Below are 21,366 nucleotides of genomic sequence, written 5' to 3'. Positions count from 1 at the left end.
CAATTGAGTTGATGGTTCGAAACGTCAACTTCTCCTCTTACTAATTTTGTGAAGTTCTTCGGCCATCATACTTGGTCACATTGCAGAAGAAAATACTATTAATGTTCTACTTAACTCAATCGATTGGTTAACACATGAATAATTAATAGATAAAAAGAATTTCACTGGTTCATTTTCCTCTATTACGTTATTGTAAGAGAGACCATTTAAAATTATTAATACATGAATAACATATTATAAGTTTATATATAAAAAAAATCCAGAAAAAAAGAAGTTTATACATAAACAGAAACAAAAAATTGCAGTGATTCTTCTTCACATGTTACTGCGAGAAGAGATTATTTATATATTTAGACCTTTATCGCGTGCCACTTCATTTAAAGTTTAAAAATATTTCGACTATCTCTTTTTTTCTTTTTTAGTAATGAAGGTCTGATATTTTGCCTTAATTATTTTAGGTTGCGTAATCACAAGTTATGATTCTAAGTAGATATATCAGGTGAAACAGAGGGGAGAAGAGACTTAGTCAAACAAAAATAAATATGAACAAATTGCTCCATAATACTTTTACTAAGATGTACTATATTGCAATATCACCTCATAAATAAAGGACGATAAATGTATCGCCGATTTTCCTTTATATCACCCTCTTGCACTCATTTGCAACTCAAATCCTTAAACCGATAGATTATTGGACCTTGCCACGTACAAGCCCCTCCTATTTTTATTTTGGGGCAGGTGTGAGACAATTCTTTGTCCATCACCTCTACTTCCATCAGCCTGACATATAAATACTAAGCTCGACGATAACAACGCGCAAATGTCACCACTATCACCCCGTATTTGTAACATCAGAAGTTTAAACATTACAAGATGCCCAAATTCGATAATACATTAATCATCACGAACTTCGCCACAATTAACAACATTGAATTCTGAAACACTTAGCTGGCTAGAATAAAAATTGCTTATTTCTACCATTAAGGAGGGAACTACTAAGCTTCCTTGAAGGAAGTGGTCCTACTACTGCCTTCGCAAGTTGTTAGATCAACTTTTTGTGATATGATTCATACTATAAAAAGTGGATATGATGATATACAGATATAGAGACGGTTCTATAAGGAGAGAATGGGATAATTTTCCGAAACTAAGGGAAGAAATTCCGTTGCTGAATGAAGATTTATTGTGGATAAAAAGGGTAAAACATCACCTACCGAAAAAAAGAAAATGGTAAAACATCAAAAGACTCTGTCGTCTTCAGGCGAGGGAGTTCTATGAAAAATACAAAAAACACCATACCAGACTGACTCCTATATATGGAAATGACAGAACGTCCAAAGCTGTAGAGCTAAGCTAACCGTATCTCTCGATATTATTCATTAACAAAAACAGGACGCAGTCCCCTTCCTTCCGCTTCCCCTCCTCCAATTCAAAAACCTCAATAAAATCCTCCAACCTCCGGGAGCATCTCCCTTGCACGACAAGGCTGGGATTCTTGGTGATTCCATAAAGTCGAAATCGAAACATGGGGCGAGAACGCCGCCCTCCTCGCCCCTTTATTTTTTCGTGATCGAGGGGAGGTGGATCCGGGGACGACTCGGAGATGCCGGAGATTGAGGAGTGTTCTTCCTCGGTGGGGCTGCCGGGGGAGGCGCCCGGGAACAGCCTCATGGGGAAGTACGAGGTGGGGAGGCTGCTGGGCCGGGGTGCTTTCGCCAAGGTGTACCACGCGCGGGACGTTCGGACGGGGCAGAGCGTGGCGATCAAGGCGGTGAGCAAGCAGAAGGTGATGAAGGGCGGGTTCGCGGCCCACGTGAAGAGGGAGGTCTCCATCATGAGGCGGCTCCGCCACCCCCACACCCTCCGCCTCTTCGAGGTGCTCGCCACCCGCACCAAGATATACTTCGTCATGGAGCTCGCCAAGGGCGGCGAGCTCTTCGCCAGGGTCGCCAAGGGCCGTTTCAGTGAGAACCTCTGTCGCCGATACTTCCACCAGCTCATCTCCGCCGTCGGCTACTGCCACTCCCGTGGCGTCTTCCATCGTGACCTCAAGCCCGAGAACCTCCTCCTCGATGACAACTTGGACCTCAAGGTCTCCGACTTCGGCCTCAGCGCCGTCCGCAATCAGATCCGTCCCGACGGTATGCTCCACACCCTCTGCGGGACCCCGGCCTACGTCGCCCCGGAGATCCTCGCCAAGAAGGGCTACGATGGCGCCAGGGTCGATATCTGGTCCTGCGGCGTCATCCTCTTCGTCCTCAGTGCGGGCTACTTGCCCTTCAACGATCCCAACCTCATGGTCATGTACCGGAAGATCTACAAGGGCGAGTTCCGGTGTCCGAAGTGGACCTCGCCGGAGCTCAAGCACTTCCTCTCCCGTCTCCTCGACACGAACCCCGCCACGAGGATCACCGTCGAAGAGATGCTGCATGACCCGTGGTTCCAGAAGGGGTACGACGAGGCCAAGTTCCTTCACCATGATCTCGACTTCGATCTCGACCTCCTCAAGGGCGCTGCCGCTGAAGGCGACCTGGAGGGCAAGTGCCTCAACGCATTCGACATCATCTCGTTCTCGTCTGGGTTTGACCTCTCCGGCCTGCTCGGCGACGGGTCCGGCTGCGCGGTGGAAGCCGAGCGGTTCGTGTCTGCAGAGCAGCCGGAGGCGATAGTGGAGAGGGTCAAGGAGGCTGCGGAGGAGGCGGGCATGAGGGTGGCGCAGCGGAAGGGTTGGAGTGTAAGGCTGGAGGGGCAGGGCGGTAATTTCGTGGCTGGAATGAGGATCGACCGGCTGACGGAGGAGCTGGTGGTGGTGGAGGTGAAGAGGCGGGAGGCGGAGGTGGAGCCGGAGGTTGAACCTGGCCGGAGTTTATGGAAAGATGAGCTGCGGCCGAAGCTTCTCGGTTTAATTTATCAACCGGACGAGCCGGTTCACCGTGACTAAGGAGAAACAGATACTGCCTTTGTTATGGAAAATATTTCCTCATGGAAATAATTATTATGAGGGGTAAAATATAAATAAACCCCCAGAATTCATTTTCAAGGGGAAAAAAAGAAAGATTTGGGGGTGTAAATGCAAGAAAAAGATTCCCGGGTTCTCTGTAAATTTGCAATTTTTGCCTGGGATTTTCCATTTATATATATATACAGACATATATATACTCCCAAGAAATGTATCCCATAATTAACGAATTCAAGTTTTGGCATTACCTTTTTTATTATGTTTATTTATGTTTATCATCATCGATACCATAAGGTTTAATATATGCATCATCGTTATTATATGTTGAACAACTAAAAATTATTTTGAGAATTTTCAATTTGAATAAGATAGATCTAATTGGCAAAAGAAAAAGAAAAAGAGATTTAAAAAAGGTTAACAATTAGTTTTGTTCTAAAAAATTAATTAAAAATAAAGATTAATTATGAGTTTAATTCTCATATGTAGACTTCATGTATGTCCCTTCGTTCTCATTTTTCACCCTAATTATGCACATAAACCTCCCTCTTGAGCAAAAAATTGACATGAAAATGGAAGGAATTTCATCAAGAATTACAGTGGACGTCTTTTCTCACCTCTCACATGGGAATCATGGGATCGTATTAAGCAAAATGTAGGAAAATAATTGTAAATACCGAACCGATTAATAAAGTTGGGAGATTGTCCAAACTAAATTGTTTGTGACTATTTAGTAATTTTATTAAGGATTAGGGTGAAGAGTCACATGTTCAATATTTAACAGGAATTGGCGACAACTATAAATAAATAAATAAAAAGATTATTGACGACAAAAAGGTTTGGATCTAATTTACCTGTAAGTTATGAGGTTCCCAAGTATATAGATAATTAAGTTAATAATCAATTATTGATGTGATAAGTTAGTGAAGAGTCACTATCTCTTTATCAACATAAGAAAAATAAAATAAAAAGAAAAATGTTCAAAGTCATTTTCCAGTAAGTGCTGGTACCGTCCGCTCTATGTGAACATCTATTGAGGTGCCAAGTGTTACATTATTTGGTCACGGAATCTACTTGATATATAAACAACTTATATGCTTTTTTCAAGAAAAAAAATTAATATGCTTTTTTTTGCTCTTTTTTTTCCCCCTTCCTGTTTGGGATAATAATGAACAGATCTACTGGTCTTTCTAGTGCTAGTAATATATCTTTTGATGGTGACTTTCTTGAAACAAAATAAGTAAGAAACATATCATAGATGTCAGGGAACAAAACGAGCTGCTGCAGATCGATCTCGTTGTCCAATCTAAGATTTTTACTCATTTTATCATGGTAGGTCGGATGAAAAGTACTTAACATTCAAATATTTGGTGCCACCTTGCATTTAGGAGGATCCCCTTCTATAGCAAGGCACTAGATCTCATAGCAGATGATGTTTTTTAAAGCTGAGGTTGCCCCCGTCTGATCCAACATGACCCTCATTGAGCAGGTTTTCAGACAGCAGGCCGCGACTCATCAGGAAATGCAGAGGTTTAAGACCCGGTGCTTGATATGGTTCCTGGGCGGGCGCCGTGGCATATTTTCAGCAACAATTACACAAGCATTAATTTGCTTGCTTTCAGGAATGCTGTATTTTTTTTCGCTGGGTACTTTCAGGAATGCTGTAATCTCAAAGCGTTATGCGCCCCTATATTTCTGATGAAGCCCTACTTACATTAGGCTTAATTCCAAGATGAAGCCCTACTTCTGAACCAATAACTTTAGGCTCCGATTGGGATACGGGGTTCGGTACGTAATCCCTCCTACTATTTCTTCCAATCACAGTCTTCTGCACTAAATTTTATCGACCCGAACTCTCATATTGTTCGGCGGCCCTTATAGGAGATTAGCCTCGATCCCTTTTTTACCGTCTCATCAACCATTTATATATAGGTTACTAAGACGGCTCCTATGAGGATATGTAATGAGGGGGTTCCATTCATGCGAGCGAAGAGAGTTTGCCACGTAATAACAAATCCTCGTCTCATATGGTTATCTTACTTTTTAAATCTCCATATATATTTATATAAAGTTGAGTACAAACTAATAAACAACCTAATTGTAAATATATATGCAATTAATTTACATGAACAAAATATTTATTAAAAAATAAAGTTAATCTATATATCTATATATTTATAAATAATATATATAACCACATATATACTTGACTCCGTTCTTCTAATGAAAATTTTAAAATTTAATTTCAAAAGTTTTCAATTATTAAATGACCTCACCATTTGTTTAATATATGAACCCTCGAACTTGGCCATGGGGTACAGCGTTCCTGCGGCATCGAGTATATATGTCCATGTACAGTAATGTTACTAGGGCTTCCTGGAATTGTCTTATCTCAATGTCCTTGAAGCTCGAGGCACCCGCAGTGGTCTTGATACAATTGATGTGCAAGAACTTGGAGACTTGCACGTGCTGATTGGAATGGAACAATCACATGAGTAAGGGCAAAATGGATCTAATATGTTAAGGATAGGTCCACTTATTTGTAGGAATAGTTTTATCAGCTGGTTGGTTGTTCAAAATAATCTCGCCATGCTCGATAATATTGCTGTCTGGAACATGGATGCTGATAAGACTTGTCAACTCTGCAATGGAGAGGGGCGGGCGCAAAAGTCCTGCAGGAGAGTGGTATTCATAAGCCAGTGTACATCTAATTGGGGCATCGGATATCTGAAAGGAAAGTCCTACGAAGCTTCCGACTTGCTTGGAATGCCTATGTCTAATTCGTATGGAGGGCTCAGAACTTGAAGATATTTGGTTTTGGATGAAATGAAGAGCCCAGTTCATAAACAAAAACAAAAAACAAAAAACAAAAAAAATGATGATGATGAGGGACGAGGACGAGGACAATAATGACAATAATAATAATAATAACAACAACAATAATGATAATAATAGTAAATAACATTATTATCGGCAATTTTATGTTCTTTCCCCTCCCTCTCTCTCTACACTTGAACAATTTTATCACTAATTCCCCTAATGCTATAATTGTCATTATCCTGTTTGCATCTTTTCCCAATTCCAATTCTATAATTACCCAATAATTCCATTCCCCAGTCCCAAATATGCAATACAATGTAAGTTCCAATCCCTCCAATCAATCCGTAAGCTATGGAATATGTCAATGGCATGAGAATTATTGTGATGAATGCGGGAATTGCCTGCCTCATATCATTCCACTCAATCTCAACCACAGATCTCAACATCATAACCCCGACCAAGATCAACGGTGGCCCCACCGCCCACGGAGGAATCGAGGCCAGCAACGGTGTGAAGAAGAACGCCAGAAAAAAGTACCCCGCCACGGTCAATGCGGTCAACCCGGTCCGTCCGCCCTCCTTTATCCCGGTCGACGACTCGACGAAAGCGGTCACGGGTGAAGTCCCGAGCAGGGATCCCACCACGATCGATGCAGCATCGGACATAAATGCAAAGTACTGGCCCTCGAATTCGCCATTAAGGTCCGTGAAACCAGCAAACCTGGCCATGGAGTACAACGTTCCCGTGGTATCGAGTATGTCCACGTACAGGAATGTCGCCAGGGCTTCCCAGAAGTACCTTGTCCCGATGTCCTTGAAGCTCAAGGCGCCCGCCGTGGTCTTGATCCCATGGACATCCACGATTTTTTTGAAGTAACGATAGGACGAGTTCCCGAGTTCCGTGTCTGGAAATGATGTGACTGAGGTGTCGTGGAACCATGAGATGACCGTTACAAAGACGATGCCGTATATCATGGCACCCTTAATGTTTTTCACCAGGAAGTACGCAATTATTATGAAACCAATGATCCCAAGCCAAAGCGTCGGGCTCTCCATGCGGTTATTCAAGCAGTAGATCTCCTCCGAAATGATTCCACTAGGGACGAACGCGTCGGTGCCGTTAGTAACGGGGGCTACCCTAACCCGGGAAGACCTTGGGCAGCCACCGAGCGTTACAAGCGTTGATGGGCTAAACCCAATTAACCCAATCCCCTGGTTCTTTTGCAGTCCGATGAATGCCAGGAATAACCCAATGCCTGCTGAAGACGAGACCTGGACCGGCTCGGGTACAAGATTGGCAAGCTTGGCCCGTAGCCCAACTGCTGACACGAAGAGGAAGATCAAGCCCTCAATGCATATTGCCGCGAGGGCACTCTTGTAGGGCACCTTTCCCGACCCGTGGAACCCAACCACGGTGTAGGTGAAGTAAGCATTTGTGCCCATTCCCGGCGCTAGGCCCAGTGGGAGGTTTGCGAAGAGGCCCATGATGAGACAACCAATGAGGGACGATGCCGCAGTGGCCACGATCATGTCCTTACGCGTCTTCTCGAGGCAGCTTGTGTAGCCCTGGTTCACAGGTGGGTACTTGCACGACTCATCAGGAGGTTTGATCCATAGGGAGGGACCCGTGCAGCTGGCTAAGGGAATGCTGGGGTCAGAGCAGAGGGAGGTGCAATTAGCGACGGTGCAAGTGCCGCCTGAGTCGGTGAGGATGCTTGCATTCACAGCAAGGATGTAGGCCATGGTGAGGAACGTGGCAGTCCCGGCCCGCAGCTCGGTTGTGAAGGTCGTCTTTCGCTCTGCTAGCTTGAACCATTTCCCTACTCGGCTCTTACCAACATAGGAATCGAGCCGGTTGAACACTGAGGGTTTCTGTTCGGTCGGCCCTTGTAAGTCCATGTGCAATAATATTCTGACTTCGCCAATGTTTAGGATTTTCTATGTATAAATAGTTTGTCGCGATCACTTTCTCAGCAAGTGTTCTGTACATGATGGTTAATTTTAGCATAATCTAATTAAACTTTGAACATAATGTCAATAAATGGAATTTAGTTAGTCTTATTTCTGGCAGTTATACGAGACAGGGACAGGATTCCCATGGTTGGAACATTTTGCTTGGGACTTTGCAAAAGTTCAGGAAAAAGCATTGATAGGATAACGACCAATGCTCGAGATGCTTACGAAAATTCTCTATTCAAAACAATATAGGCAAGAGCAAATACAAGACACATCCAAGGAAGTCTTTATATCTTCATCTGGTTAAAAACGGTCACCAGTCATACTTAGGCATATCCTACTGTAACAATTAACAAGCCATACGTTCATACTAACATCAAACACAAACACGATACTTTTACTGTGGATCTTGGGGTGAGGAATCGGGCAAAAGCGGCAGATTAGGACCTGGAACTGCTTCATCCCACAGCTGCTGCTCGCCTTGCCATGTCCAAACAATGTCCTTAAGAGCAGGCCTTATGTCCTCCTTCAACACCTTCTGGTACTCCAGTGTGTCCCCGCTCGCTTTCTTCATCTCTACTAGGTGCAAGCTTGGGCTGATCTCAAAGATCTCTGCCTCGATCCCCAAGACACCCTTCCTCCCAGCCTTCAGTCCCTCGAGCTTCATCATCCCAGCTTCCTTCTTCTTCACCTTCAGCCTCAGAGATTTTGCGAGGCTCTCAAGCTTCGAGATGATGGTGTTTGCTGGTTTGTTGGACATGAATCTGACTTCCTTCTTCTGGTCCTTCTTGTTTGTTTCGAACAGGCCCGATAGGTCGAAGCCTGCAGAATAGGATATGATATCGAATGCATTCAAGTTGATAAGCTTTGACGGGAGCTCTTGCTTTTGCTCGATTTCAGCGTCATTGGTGCTGCTGAAAACAGATTCGACGTCTAGAGGAGGAAGTTCTTCTCTCTCTGTTTTGGTGCAAAGATTTGAATCCAGCCCCTTCCGGAACCAAGAATTCTCCATTATCTTCGCAATTGAGATTCTGGTACTTGGGTTCGGGTCCAAGATCTTCGTGATCAGCCTCCGCACTTCAGGAGCAAACCAGTTCGGGAACTTAAAATCTGCTCTTCCAATCTTCCTATACATCTCCATCAGATTCGAGTCGTGAAATGGGAGATAACCCGCCAACAGTACGAACAATATCACCCCACAGGACCAGATATCGGCTTTGGACCCATCATATCCCTTCCTGTTGATCACCTCCGGTGCCACATATGCTGGGGTGCCACAAGTGGTGTGGAGAAGCCCATCCTGTTGTTTTGATTCTGCCAAAGCACTCAGACCAAAATCAGACACCTTCAAATTACCATTTTCATCAAGTAACAAATTCTCAGGCTTCAAGTCTCGGTGACAGACTCCCCGACTGTGACAGTAGTCGACAGCACTAATCAGCTGCTGGAAGTACTTTCTAGCTACTTCTTCTTTTAGCTTCCCTTTTGCAACTTTGTTGAAGAGCTCGCCTCCCTTCACATACTCCATCACAAAGTATATTTTGGTCTTTGTGGCCATAACCTCATAGAGCTCGACCACATTTGGGTGTCTGACAAGCCTCATGACAGAGATTTCCCGCTTGATTTGATCAATGAGACCCACTTTTAGGACCTTGTCCTTGTCGACAATCTTGATGGCGACACTAGTCCCCGTCTTAAGGTTCCTTGCATGATATACCTTCGCAAACGTTCCCTGGCCCAGCAAGCGGCCCAATTCATACCGTTGCATCAAAACGCTACCTTTGAGGTCCATTCTAACTTGACAAAAGAGCTAAACAAATAGTAACTTCTGCAATATCTACGAGAGATAATACGAAATTTTGGAAAGATTAGACTCAACCATCTTCACAGACATCAAACTTCAGGAGGAAATTTTGTCTCAGATTATAAGCAGCAGTGGGCATCTGAGCAGCAAAAGGGAGGGTGACGTCAATCAATTTTTTTCCAGTATCGTCGAGGATAAAGAATGGAGGAGCAAATGACGCCAGAGCTCGATTTGCTACAGCAGAAGAGTACTCAACTGTCAAGCACATCTTTCTGCATTCCCTGGATGTTGTTGTATCCTAGAAAACTGAAGAAGATAGAGCTTAAGCAAAGTCGAAATACTTCCGCACGAGAAGGGAGACGCAGGACAGAAACGAGCAGCCAAGGCGTCCGTTATTTCACTAGTATGAAAGATGACCTGGAGAGAAATCACAGAGAAAGAAGAGAAGCCTGTCATTTTCCTAGCCAAAAGTAATGATTATAGGAGAGACATATAGCAAGACTATTGAGTACAAAAAACTCTAAAATTCAAGACGTAACTGATCTCTCACTTCACATAAAAAAGTCCAGAGCCCTAGCCCGACACCTGAAGTACTTCATATGGCGTCTAATGCCTAATACGAGGTGATAGCCATAGCAATCTAATCTTTCTTATTCATTCTTTCCCAGTTTCATCTAATGCAAGGGCTTATTGGAAAATCAGATCTATAAAACCTCCATCCAACTCCCACCTTTGGCCCAAAATTGAATCGATCTGCCAACCCACATGAGAGAGTAGCATGAATTTCTAATTAACACACCACCACCACAGCTCCACCTACTAGCAGATAAAAAGAAAAGAAAAAAGAAAAAGAAAGCAAGTAGGGCAGCATATATCAGTCTCATCAGCTAAAAGAGATCTCATCAGCTGAAACATCAAGAATTGAGTCTGAAACAACCCAAAGCTTCAAACTTTTCCGCAGCCCAACAAATTTATCAGGTTTTAAGAGCTTTGATGGACCAAGCACGCATCAAATCGAAGTGTTCCAGCAAGCCAATAATCAACACAGACAGGAAAAAACAAGAACAGGGAGTACAACAATACATCAGATTGGATCGGAGGAATCAAGGCACAGAAGGATCTAAATGAACTACAATCCACTAGAAGACAGCAAAATACCTTCAAAAATGTAATGTTCTCAGGGAGATCCGAAAAGCTCTTGGCTGTGGGAGAAATGAAGGAATCGACGAGGAAGGACAGAAGAAACGATTTAAAAGAGCTGTTGAAGAGGAAACCTGGTAGGTTACGAGGCTTCAGGACTTATATGGGCCGCGGAAGCTGATGGTTGTCAGATTCTTTCAATTAATTATTATTTATTTATTTATTTATTAAATTATTCAGTCGTTGGGTATATTCCCTTTTATACTGTCGGATTTTGCTTTTTCTTTTTTCTTTTTTCCTTTCTATGGGCTAATTCAAAATGATAAAATTATTGGTGCACTACCGACTAAGATTGGTTTAAAATGATTATGGTGCTTCAGAGTTAAAGTAACTTGGTGTGTTTGGTTTCAGAGTTAAAGTAATTTTGATTTTGATCGTGGAAAATGATAAATGATTGTATAGTGTGTTGAGTTAAAGTTAAAGTTAAAAATTTTGACTTAGGAAATGTGTATTTTTATTGTGTAGTGTGTTGAGTTAAAGTTAAAGTTAAAATTTTTGTGATTTTAACTGCGAAACCAAACGGAGTGTTTTGATTTTGATTTTGATTTTGATTGTGGAAAAGGATAAATGAGATAGGAGTATAAATTTGACTTGACAAACGTGTGTTTTTGTTATGTAGTGTGTTGAGTTAAAGTTAAAATTAAAATTTTTGACTTTAAAAATGTGAATTTTTGTTGTGTAATGTGTTGAGTTAAAGTTAAAATTTTTTAACTTATAATCCAAATAAGACCTAATATTTATTCTTTTTAAATAAAATTTTGAATTCAGATTTTATAAATAAAAAAATTAAAATAACTTTTATCCTTGAATGGACCAACGCCATTTTAACGGAATTAATTCAAATGCTAGGATACATTTAGAAAAAATTTAAAGTGTAATTTTGCAGCAGAGGCTACTGAACGGCTCCCCGCTCTAATCCTTGCGCCACCTGTTTCTATAATTTATATTGGGGACAATGACACTGTTGGTCCTAATTGTTTAGCATTTTTTGACTTTGAGTTCTAAAAGTTTTAAAACGGGTGACCAAGTCCTATAAGTTTGAGAAAAGTGTCAACATTGGTCCTAAATCTGACCGACCGTTACCGTCAGCCTACGTGGATCTAACGCCGTTAAAGTAGCCCTTACTGTGATGACGTGGCACGTTCCTATTGGTCCGACTTAACTAATAAACTTTTTAAAATTGAATATTAATCCCTCATTTTTTTCATTTTCGAAAAATGCCCCAGGTCGGCACTGTTCATCTTCTTTTTCAGGAACCAGGTGGAGCACTGTTCATCGTCTTCTTCGGGAACCAGGTGGAGCGTCGATTCCCTCTGGATGTTATAGTCGGCGAGGGTCCGGCCGTCCTCAAGCTGTAGTCATCGTCTTGTTAGGTTCCCGATTTGGGCTGGGATCGATCTCCAGGTGGTTTGAGTTGAGGTACAGCTGCTCGAGTTTGGGCAGCGCACAGAGCTCCGCTGGGATGAGCCCGCTCAGAGCATTGTCGCTCAGGTCCAAGCAGTTCAGCTCTGCAAGCACTCCAATCTCCCTTGGGATCGACCCCGTGAGGTTCGTTCCAGTGAGGACGAGCCTATTCAATGAGGAGGACAGTGAGCTCAGATTGGTCGGGACAGTCCCTAGCAAGTCGATTTCCTGAAGGACCAATCCCTCAACCTGGCCATCAGGACTGCAACTGATCCCAAACCAACCGCAAGGAGACACGCTCGTGGGGTCCCAATCATACAGGGCCTCAAGTGATCCATTCAAGCTTCGCTTCCATAAGAGGAGCGCTTCTCCCTGTGGACTCAGGGCCGAGGCCGGGAAACAGCTTAAGGACGGCCGGACCCTCGCCGACTACAACATCCAGAGGGAATCGACGCTCCACCTGGTTCCCGAAGAAGACGATGAACAGTGCTCCACCTAGTTCCCGAAGAAGAAGATGAACAGTGCCGACCTGGGGCATTTTTCGAAAATGAAAAAAATGAGGGATTAATATTCAATTTTAAAAAGTTTATTAGTTAAGTCAGACCAATAGGAACGTGCCACGTCATCACAGTAAGGGCTACTTTAACGGCGTTAGATCCACGTAGGCTGACGGTAACGGTCGGTTAGATTTAGGACCAATGTTGACACTTTTCTCAAACTTATAGGACTTGGTCACCCGTTTTAAAACTTTTAGGACTCAAAGTCAAAAAATGCCAAACAATTAGGACCAACAGTGTCATTGTCCCATTTATATTGTATAATAAGCAAATCATTGCGACTTATAAAAAAAAAGTAAATCATTGCAATTTAAATAAAATTGATATAATAAATGCTTTACAGAATGCAAAATAATAGGAAAAAAATATCTTGCATGCAAGTATGGTAATTTTGGTTCGGGTTTCCACCAAAAAGGAAAAAAGTTTTGGTTTTGGTTTGTCAGTCGAGGGTATTTGGGATAATCAATATTCCCTTCCAATTTAATTAGTGAAGTAATTTCTTCCGATTTCAAAAAATTGTTAGTATTTGTTGCTACTAATAATCCATATTGAATTATTATATATCCTCTCTCCGTTGAATGAATTAAAATAACTATACTAAGGTTAACCCGGTACACAGAGATAACTCTGAGAAGAGGCATGCACTTTGTAATAAACGTTTTGTGGATTCAATTCAATAAGCAAATATATATATATATATATATATTTGTTATACGTATTCATCGACCTACTTAATAAAAGAAAGAGGAAAAAAATAGAGAGAAAGATAGCTAGATATCTTTCAAAGATGAAGAGAGAGTGGTAACCGACAAAGATGAAGAGAGAGTGTGGACTCTTTTTCTTATTCTCAAACAAATCGCATTTCCTAGTAAGTGGCACCAAACATTACATGACAATGGGAGAGAAAATTTGGTCCCATTTATTTCATGAAATGATGATGGAAGTAATCAGCACGGCCAAGAATTGGATCGCAGCTTATAAATAAATGATTTCACCAGGAAGGCATTTTTCATGCATGTGGTGCACGAGGAAGCCAAAGATCTTTGTAGAACCATAAATAGTGAGGTTTCTCGACAATTCCATTCATCATTCGGCTAATCAGGACATAATTGATGCATAGTACATGATAATATATGGGTGCTTTCTAGCTTCTTGGATGGGTGACTGCTAGAAGCATTAAGACACACACATATATACATCTATACACACATGTAAGTCCACGCGTTTACACAAACATTTACTTGCACATATGTATTCTCTTAATTTTTCAATAAGCAATGATGATCTGGGTGGCCTGGGTCCGATACTTACTTTGTCCATTGAGGGAGCTGCCGAATAAAGGACATAAACTGAGTGTCATTTGCATTTTCTGATTTCTCACAACATCTAATGAAAAGTTGATCAGTTTTGATACTTAAAAAACAAAAGGCAAAAAAAAAAAAAAACTCAACAAACCAGAAGTAGCTGGACTTTTCTTTTTCTAGACTAGTATGTATTTATCACGGGCTTTTTTTGTTATTGATATTATTCTATACCATAGTTCGGAATTCAATATGACAAACACTCTACGTTAAGAATGAAACAAATTTTTTGGTCGATCAAACGTGTAAAACTTATATTGCCCTATTATTTTTAAAAGGTCTCCATCATGGTACTTATTATTGAAGAGATAAGAACAAAAGAGAAATTGATGATAATTTGATCGAGGTAGTTGCATCCATAAAAAAGTCACATGGTCGATTGTAAGGACAATTCATTAATCTAGCAAAGCATAGTAGAAGTGTAATCAAATGGATGAGAGGATTTCATTTCTGAGAATTGTAAATGAAATAACCTTTTGAATCCATTTTAGTGGTTATCACTGTATTATAATTCTTTTCTGATGAAGTTAGTTTTAACGCAAAGATTTGGGGATCAATCCTTGTGAGTGTAACTCTGATGCCCATTTATTCTGCTTATTTTATTATTATTGTAACAGGCTCATAAGCCCAAAAAAAAAAACAGAGAGAGGGAGAGAGAAAATAAAAAATAAAAAAGAGTTGGCTTTCGACGTGAAGCGAGGGATGAATTGAAAATGATGAACATGAGATAGAACAAAATAGCAACTTCGTAGTTGAATCCGTGAAAGGGAAGCTTCGCGGTCCCCGAAACCCAACGGCCGATCAAAACTGACGGTCTACTTCTGCTCCTCGACTAATGAGGAGATGCCATGTGGAAGAATGTTTGGTTTTGGTGTATATGGCGTCAGACATGGGTCAACTCTACTGCTTTGTCGACCATACGCGTGGGAATTGATTACTTGTCGTCCCCACATCACCCGTTCCTGATAGTAATAAGGAAATCATACGTTTGCCCCTTTAATTTTGAATGCCTTTTCATTTTTATTTTTTCTTTTTTTTTGTCATTTAAATTATATACTTTAAATAATTTTATATTTCAATCCTTTTCCTTTTCTCTAGATTCATTTCCATCCAACACCTTTGATTACTTTTTATTTTCATCCTTTTATCATATTTTTTATTAGAAATTTTTTTAACTTTGATCCTTAACCTTTTAAAGTTATTTTTTTTTATCTCAATTCTTTTATTTTATACAATTTTACTTAGTATTAAACGTTTTGTTTCTTATACTCTATCCCTCAAATTTTCATAAATGCCCACATGGCATTTTTAAATTAAAAATTATTATTATTTTAATTTGAAAAATAAAACAAAATATACAAAATAATAAAAGAAAAATCATGAGCCTACTCGAGAGAATGAGCAGGCGCGAGGGTTTAGGTCGCACGCAATCATACCAGGGCAATGATGGTTTACATTGGAAGAATCGGTATTTAAATTTGCAAGTAAAGAAATGGAAAAATATTAGAAAAATAAAAGCAATTGTGATTCGATAGTCACGAACCACATCTATAACTATGAGGTTAGTAATGAAACACTAAGCAAGGACATGGTACACATTAATGCGGGGAATGATGTTGCAAAGTGTAATCGTGGATAAAGGTATACGCTTACAGTGACATCCCTTAGGGTAGTGGTGCCTGACTTCATCCCTTATTAGCTACTACCGCCTCTCTCCTTCTCAATTTACCGTCTTTCCTCCCAAAATATATTTTGATATATTTTGTTTTATTTTTGGAATTAAAATAATACTTTTTTATAAATTTCAAAAATGACGTGTGGACATTTTATGAGAATTTGAGAAGTAGAAGAATAAGAAACAAAATGTTTAATGCTAAGAAAAATTTGAACCAAAAAAAGAATTAGGATAAGAGAATAATTTTAAAGGTCGAGAATCAAATTTAAAATCTTCTCTAGTAAAAAATATAATAAAAGGACGAAAATAGAAAAGTGATCAAAGATATTGGATAAAAATGAACTAAGAAAAATGAAAAGAACTGAAACAGAAAAGCATTTAAAGGTATGAGATTAAAACGATAAAAAAAATTAGGAAATGTACTAAAATAGAAAAAAATCAAAACATAGAGGACCAAATATTCCTAATAATAATAATAATCATTTCTCTCCATCTATCGAAAATAATAATTTCCCTCTATTTAGTATTTACTAATAAAAATTATAATTATTTTATTTAATAAAAATATTCGTGGTCTTTAGTACATCCGGAGATTTTATAAGATATTGGACACAAATTATTGCAACAAGGCCAACATTGTCTAGACCAATTAGTCTTCTTGGCCTCATCAATTTTCTTTCATTTTTTATTTTCTTTGATTTCTCGTACTGCAAGACAAGAGGAAACAAGAAACAAGAGAGCTTATCCGGTCCAGGAACGGAACAGATTCTGATAACATAATCGACTATGACAAAATAAATATAGTCGATTGGAGCATATTACAGTCGACTATGTTATATTTTCAGCTGATTATGTTACCCTGGACCGATTCCGCCCTGGACTGGGTAAATTTCCCAAGAAACAGACAGGAATGGACGAACTCTGCATGATCTTTCATGTCATTCAAGGACTCTTTAGGCAATTTTCGAAGAGAATGTGAATAGTTATTAGGCCATGTTGACGTTGAGTGCCTTCCCAATTGATTAATTCCACATGGCTTCTAACCAAATTTGCTAGTATATAGTAGTATGCTTGTCGAACATGTTCCATCTGCTGCAACGATATTCCTATACAGTGCTAGCAAATTTCCTTTTGCTGGTACGAGATGATCGATGAATTGAATATTTATGTGGTTTGGATGAACTAAAGTCCCCCGTCTTGTCCAATTCCTAGAACCCATAAACGATTTCTTTTCAGCAAGGCAAGTCTTCGTATGTTATTTGTTCGCCAATAAATCTCCAGAGATATGTGATTCTACGTACATCTTTGTTTCTTGGATAGATCACGAGAGGTTGGTCAATGATACAAAAATATGCATAAGAACTAGGGACAAATGTATGTGTTACTTCGATTATCGGAATGATGTTATATGACACTTATAACAGAAAACCATGCTTGGAGCTGAATTAAGGAAGAAGCAAGAAATTAAAGGCCCCATAAAACACATTTATGAAAAGCAAAATGAAAATGGGTATGATGTAAGTTGCTTCCATATATCGCAATCGGTTGATATATAATCGCATGCTAATTGTTGCTCATGAAATTAAATTAAAGTCTCTTAACTCTCGAGAATTATTTCATTTGGTTTCAACCTTTCCATAAGGACACTCATCGACCTGTACATTAATCGAGTCGAATAATGCCACAACTCTTTCAGTAGTCTCAATATGTGTGAGGTGTACTCACGTTGCGTATATATTTGTTGAATACATAAATAAATATAGGAATTTGGATCATTAAAATTTCAATTTAAAATAAAAGTTTGAGAAACCAGTTCTCTTCACCAGCCATAATTAAATCACGACAGGTCCTCACATAGATTCATATATAGATATACATAACCGTAATATATATATATATATATGTAACATCTTAGCAGGTATATAACCGAGTCGTCGCTAGGTAGGGTCATTTTAGTATTTAACAATTTGGTGGTCGGTGAAATTTAATTAATATTTGACCAAATATCTTAGCATTGACATTGACTTATACAATTCGTGTATGAACACGGGCATTCTAATCGCTAACTAAATTAATTGATATCGAGAAAAGGATGGAGTTCAAGTCAGGCATTACTTTGGGCACGAGATTAATGAATCTCGCGCATTAACAATCTTTAAAATCATGATGGCTTGCATGAATAAAATTATGGTAGAAAATATGCTTCCATATGAAATTAATTGTATATATAGAAACGTTCAAACATAAATGAGACAGCCAAATACAACGTATGAAGGCCCCCACGCTAATCATCGTTGCGTGGAGAATTAATTCGATTTATTATATTTATTACTATTTCCACCTCACCTACTTCAGAATCTTAATTGTATAAGTTGCGATGAGACGACTTCAATATGGTCACGTTTAATTGGAGCTCGGGTTGCGCAGAAAATCAATCCTGTGGTGACTCAGAAAATTACATCACGGCCGACAATATTGAAACGAACTTGCATCACGGGGTCGAAGCTATCAGTTCGTCTCACGGTGAGACCAAGGACTTTCAGATTAATGTCTCTTAGAAAGGCGAAAGCCAAGCAAGAGATAATTTTAGTCCATAAAATGTATGCAACTCCACCAATCACTGTATGGTAACTCACTGTCAACCCAGTACCAATATACACCAAACAATCTTGGAGGTGACTTGCAGATCTTCCCTTTTCTCCCAGTCACCTGGATCTTAATCGTGTACATATACAACGGAAATCGAATGAAAATGCACACTGCTATTTCACATGCACATTGATCAGGTCACCTGGTTCAATCTGCCAGCTTTAAGATGTGGAAAGCCCCACTATAGTTTCCGATGAGGAATCCTGAGCGCTGATCCCATCTGATTTACAGGCATGAAGCGCAGTGCACAGATCTTTGCTCTCCAGAAACTGCTCTGCATTTGCAAGAACCAGTGGTCCATACTCGAAAACCATCCTCTTACACTGCAACCAAATTATTGTGTCAGAAAATTCCAAGTGTCAACAGTCGACTAAAGCAATTGAAAAGTCGGGCCTTCTGCATGCACGATAGTGAATAGATGCGATCGAAAAAACGATTACTAAATGAGTAACTACCCTGTTCCAACATTTTGATTGGTTAATGATAGCTCTATAGAAGAAGGTAAGCAACAGCAATGGTCTTTGAAAAATACAACGCTTCACCTTTTTCACATACTTCTTCTCCATGGAGTTGCAAGCGTTCATGAGCGCCTCAAGGATGTCCATCTGAAATTAATACAGAAGAGGAAAGGAAGGGAATAAGATTTTTGAAAGCTGCAATCCCTAGTAACATAACCGGCCTATGCGATTTGTATATAATATATTTACCAGCTGAAATCAGAGTGCTAGCAGATTTCAATGTCAGTTTCTCAAAAGGAACCGTAACATCATAGGTGCGATTAGAAATACATATGGCCAAGACAATGGTGGACAAGGTCACTGACCTGTGTGTTGGGATCCTTCAACTTTTCCAACACTTCTGAAACAGCATGGTGGCATAGTTGACAACTATCTTCCTTAACTTCGGCAGAAAGCAGAGCCATTTTTTCACAGAGATTGACCTTCTGACAGAAATCCCCAGGTTGAATTGAGGAGACTTCTAAGAAGAATAGCGGAGCATAATAGTCCACCAAAGTAATGCACTGTCATGAATAACCAGAGAAAATGTTGACAACCAGAAAACGGGATAGGAGGAATTATTTGCATCGATACCAGCACTAAGGGACAACCATGACAAACCTGCTGCTTGAAGGTAGGCATACGAGAGCAGCTCTCATGAAGCTGTTCAATTATCTCAGTCTGAGTCTTATTATCATTGAGGTAATCAAGTGCCTCGGCAGCAAACTCCTCACAGAGTGTGCAAATATTTTCATTCCTCGAAACTTCTTCTGCAACACGAGTCCCAATCATCATAAATATCAATTGAAAAATTGGTTTAGGATCTCATTTTTAGTCCCCTCTACCATCATATAAAGACTTGTAACCAAACACATGATAAAGTCGGAACATGACGGGGGTTTTAGAACTAGGCTACCAGCAACCAACTCTGAACAGAGAAAGCGTGTCTTATGAAGCTTAATAAAGTTAATGGACCATCTACAAGGAAATTTCTATGCAGAATTTACTAAGCGGTTGCTCCAGAGAAATTCAAAGCCAGTTTCTCTAAATAAAGTGCCGTTCCTTGACTCCACAACTAAAATCCAAAATCAGAGGAATTAGACCTTTAAAAAGCATTTCCGTCATTGAGAGATATTAGGAGTACCTTTTGGGTGGAGTTCAGAAAGCTGTCTTGCATCAGAGTTCCAGGTAATACTCAACATAAAGAGAAGCACAAAGGCTAATCTCACAGCCATGATACCTGAAAGACCCAACCCATTAAAAATTCACGACGAAGAAGAGGTCACATAATACAAATTCTGATATGAGAAAAAGCTTAAAATTTTTGCTTTGTTGTGTCCCTGCTCCTTTCAGCCCATAATAATCAAGTGTATTATCGAACTTCAAGTCCGTGAAATCTTTTCTCTTTTCTCCAAGTAATTTCGAGTTCATAACTTAGAGAAGGAGCAAGAAGCTCCTATATTCCATTTTAAGAAGAAACAAGAAACGATCTCGACGGCAATTGAGCTTAGTCATAAAGATTGAAGACGCTTCAATCAAAACCATTGTCAGCTCGGGCAGATTCATCATTTCCAGCCCAATTCGACAAAACAAAGATAACCCATCAAAGGGAAAGCTCAAGGGAGGACTTGCTTCCAACTTAAAGCAAACAACAAGAATCGATTGATTGAGGTCAGAAGTGATCAAGCTAAGCTCACCACTAATGCCCAAAGTTCTTCTTTATCAGAATTCCAGACTTCCTAGGGCATCCCCCGGAAATTTCGGGGCCTATCTGAAGCAAAGAAAACGAGGGGGGAAAAATCGAAAATTTCGGGCAAAAATCTAACTTCGAGATGGTCCCAAGCAATCCCAGAAGCTTAATTCGAGAGTCGATGGCAATCGCATGAGAAATTACCTGCTGCGAAGAGAAGACGAGTCCTGAGCGAATAACTTGGGAGCGCAGGATTTTGGACAGAGCCGTAGACGAAAAGAATTAATTAAGGGGGTCGAAATTCCTCCGTCTTCTTCTCTATTTATTTATTTATTTATTTTTCTTTCCCTTTAGTTTTTTGGATTTTGCTTTCCGGTAAGGAAAATAATATTCTCTGCTCTGTTTGATCCGCCGCCACCTTCCTTGACCTTTTGGGTTATAATCCTCTCTACCTCCTCCCTTACTATAAAACTTAATAATCTCGCTGGAAAAAAAAAGTGTTTATTTATAATTTTTAGAAGCATTTGAATAACTGCGGAAAAAACTAGGAAATAAACTTAATTTCGTCCAAAGATTAGTCTTTTGACGCTTATTTAATATTTAAAAAAGAAGAAGAAGGAAAATAAGAGACGTAGCTTTGCAGAAAGATGTCAAAAGCAAAGCACTTTGGTAAGGCAAGCATACTAGACAAAAAGGACCATTTGATTCAGAACTTTATAATGTTAGTGGCCCAAATTAAGGGGTCGTGCCTCAATCGTTCGGGACAATCTCGATAACGATCATTATTGATCAATGACC

General features: G+C 40.0%; 4 protein-coding genes across 5 annotated transcripts; 1 reads left to right on the top strand and 3 right to left on the bottom strand.

The window, feature by feature from the left end:
* Positions 1 to 1,322: 1,322 nt before the first annotated feature.
* On the top strand, positions 1,323 to 3,218 carry LOC116193188 (CBL-interacting serine/threonine-protein kinase 14). Its single transcript, XM_031521982.1, has one exon. The coding sequence runs from the start codon at positions 1,604 to 1,606 to the stop codon at positions 2,939 to 2,941; it is 1,338 nt and encodes a 445-aa protein (XP_031377842.1). The 5' UTR covers positions 1,323 to 1,603; the 3' UTR covers positions 2,942 to 3,218.
* Positions 3,219 to 5,899: 2,681 nt separating this feature from the next.
* LOC116193186 (adenine/guanine permease AZG1-like) lies at positions 5,900 to 7,823 on the bottom strand. Its single transcript, XM_031521980.1, has one exon. It carries the CDS (start codon positions 7,672 to 7,674, stop codon positions 5,962 to 5,964), a length of 1,713 nt encoding a protein of 570 aa, XP_031377840.1. The 5' UTR covers positions 7,675 to 7,823; the 3' UTR covers positions 5,900 to 5,961.
* A 126-nt stretch (positions 7,824 to 7,949) lies between these two features.
* Positions 7,950 to 10,850, bottom strand: LOC116193187 (CBL-interacting protein kinase 2-like). The gene is made up of 2 exons (XM_031521981.1): positions 10,694 to 10,850; positions 7,950 to 9,952 (listed from the first exon to the last, which is right to left on the bottom strand). The coding sequence occupies exon 2, from the start codon at positions 9,521 to 9,523 to the stop codon at positions 8,129 to 8,131; it is 1,395 nt and encodes a 464-aa protein (XP_031377841.1). The 5' UTR covers positions 9,524 to 9,952; positions 10,694 to 10,850; the 3' UTR covers positions 7,950 to 8,128.
* A 7,388-nt stretch (positions 10,851 to 18,238) lies between these two features.
* On the bottom strand, positions 18,239 to 20,970 carry LOC116209230 (prosaposin). Of its 2 annotated transcripts, none has more exons than XM_031542819.1 (6): positions 20,773 to 20,970; positions 20,023 to 20,118; positions 19,500 to 19,648; positions 19,205 to 19,402; positions 18,924 to 18,986; positions 18,239 to 18,704 (listed from the first exon to the last, which is right to left on the bottom strand). In XM_031542819.1, the coding sequence occupies exons 2-6, from the start codon at positions 20,111 to 20,113 to the stop codon at positions 18,543 to 18,545; spliced, it is 663 nt and encodes a 220-aa protein (XP_031398679.1). In that variant the 5' UTR covers positions 20,114 to 20,118; positions 20,773 to 20,970; the 3' UTR covers positions 18,239 to 18,542. The 2 variants fall into 2 exon arrangements, with proteins under 2 accessions (XP_031398679.1, XP_031398685.1); XM_031542825.1 differs by lacking the exon at positions 20,773 to 20,970 and adding an exon at positions 20,576 to 20,714.
* Positions 20,971 to 21,366: the final 396 nt, after the last annotated feature.

Source organism: Punica granatum, chromosome 1, assembly GCF_007655135.1.
Source record: "Punica granatum isolate Tunisia-2019 chromosome 1, ASM765513v2, whole genome shotgun sequence".
In the NCBI taxonomy this organism is placed as follows: Eukaryota; Viridiplantae; Streptophyta; class Magnoliopsida; order Myrtales; family Lythraceae; genus Punica; species Punica granatum.
This window is presented reverse-complemented; position numbering and strand designations above follow the sequence as displayed.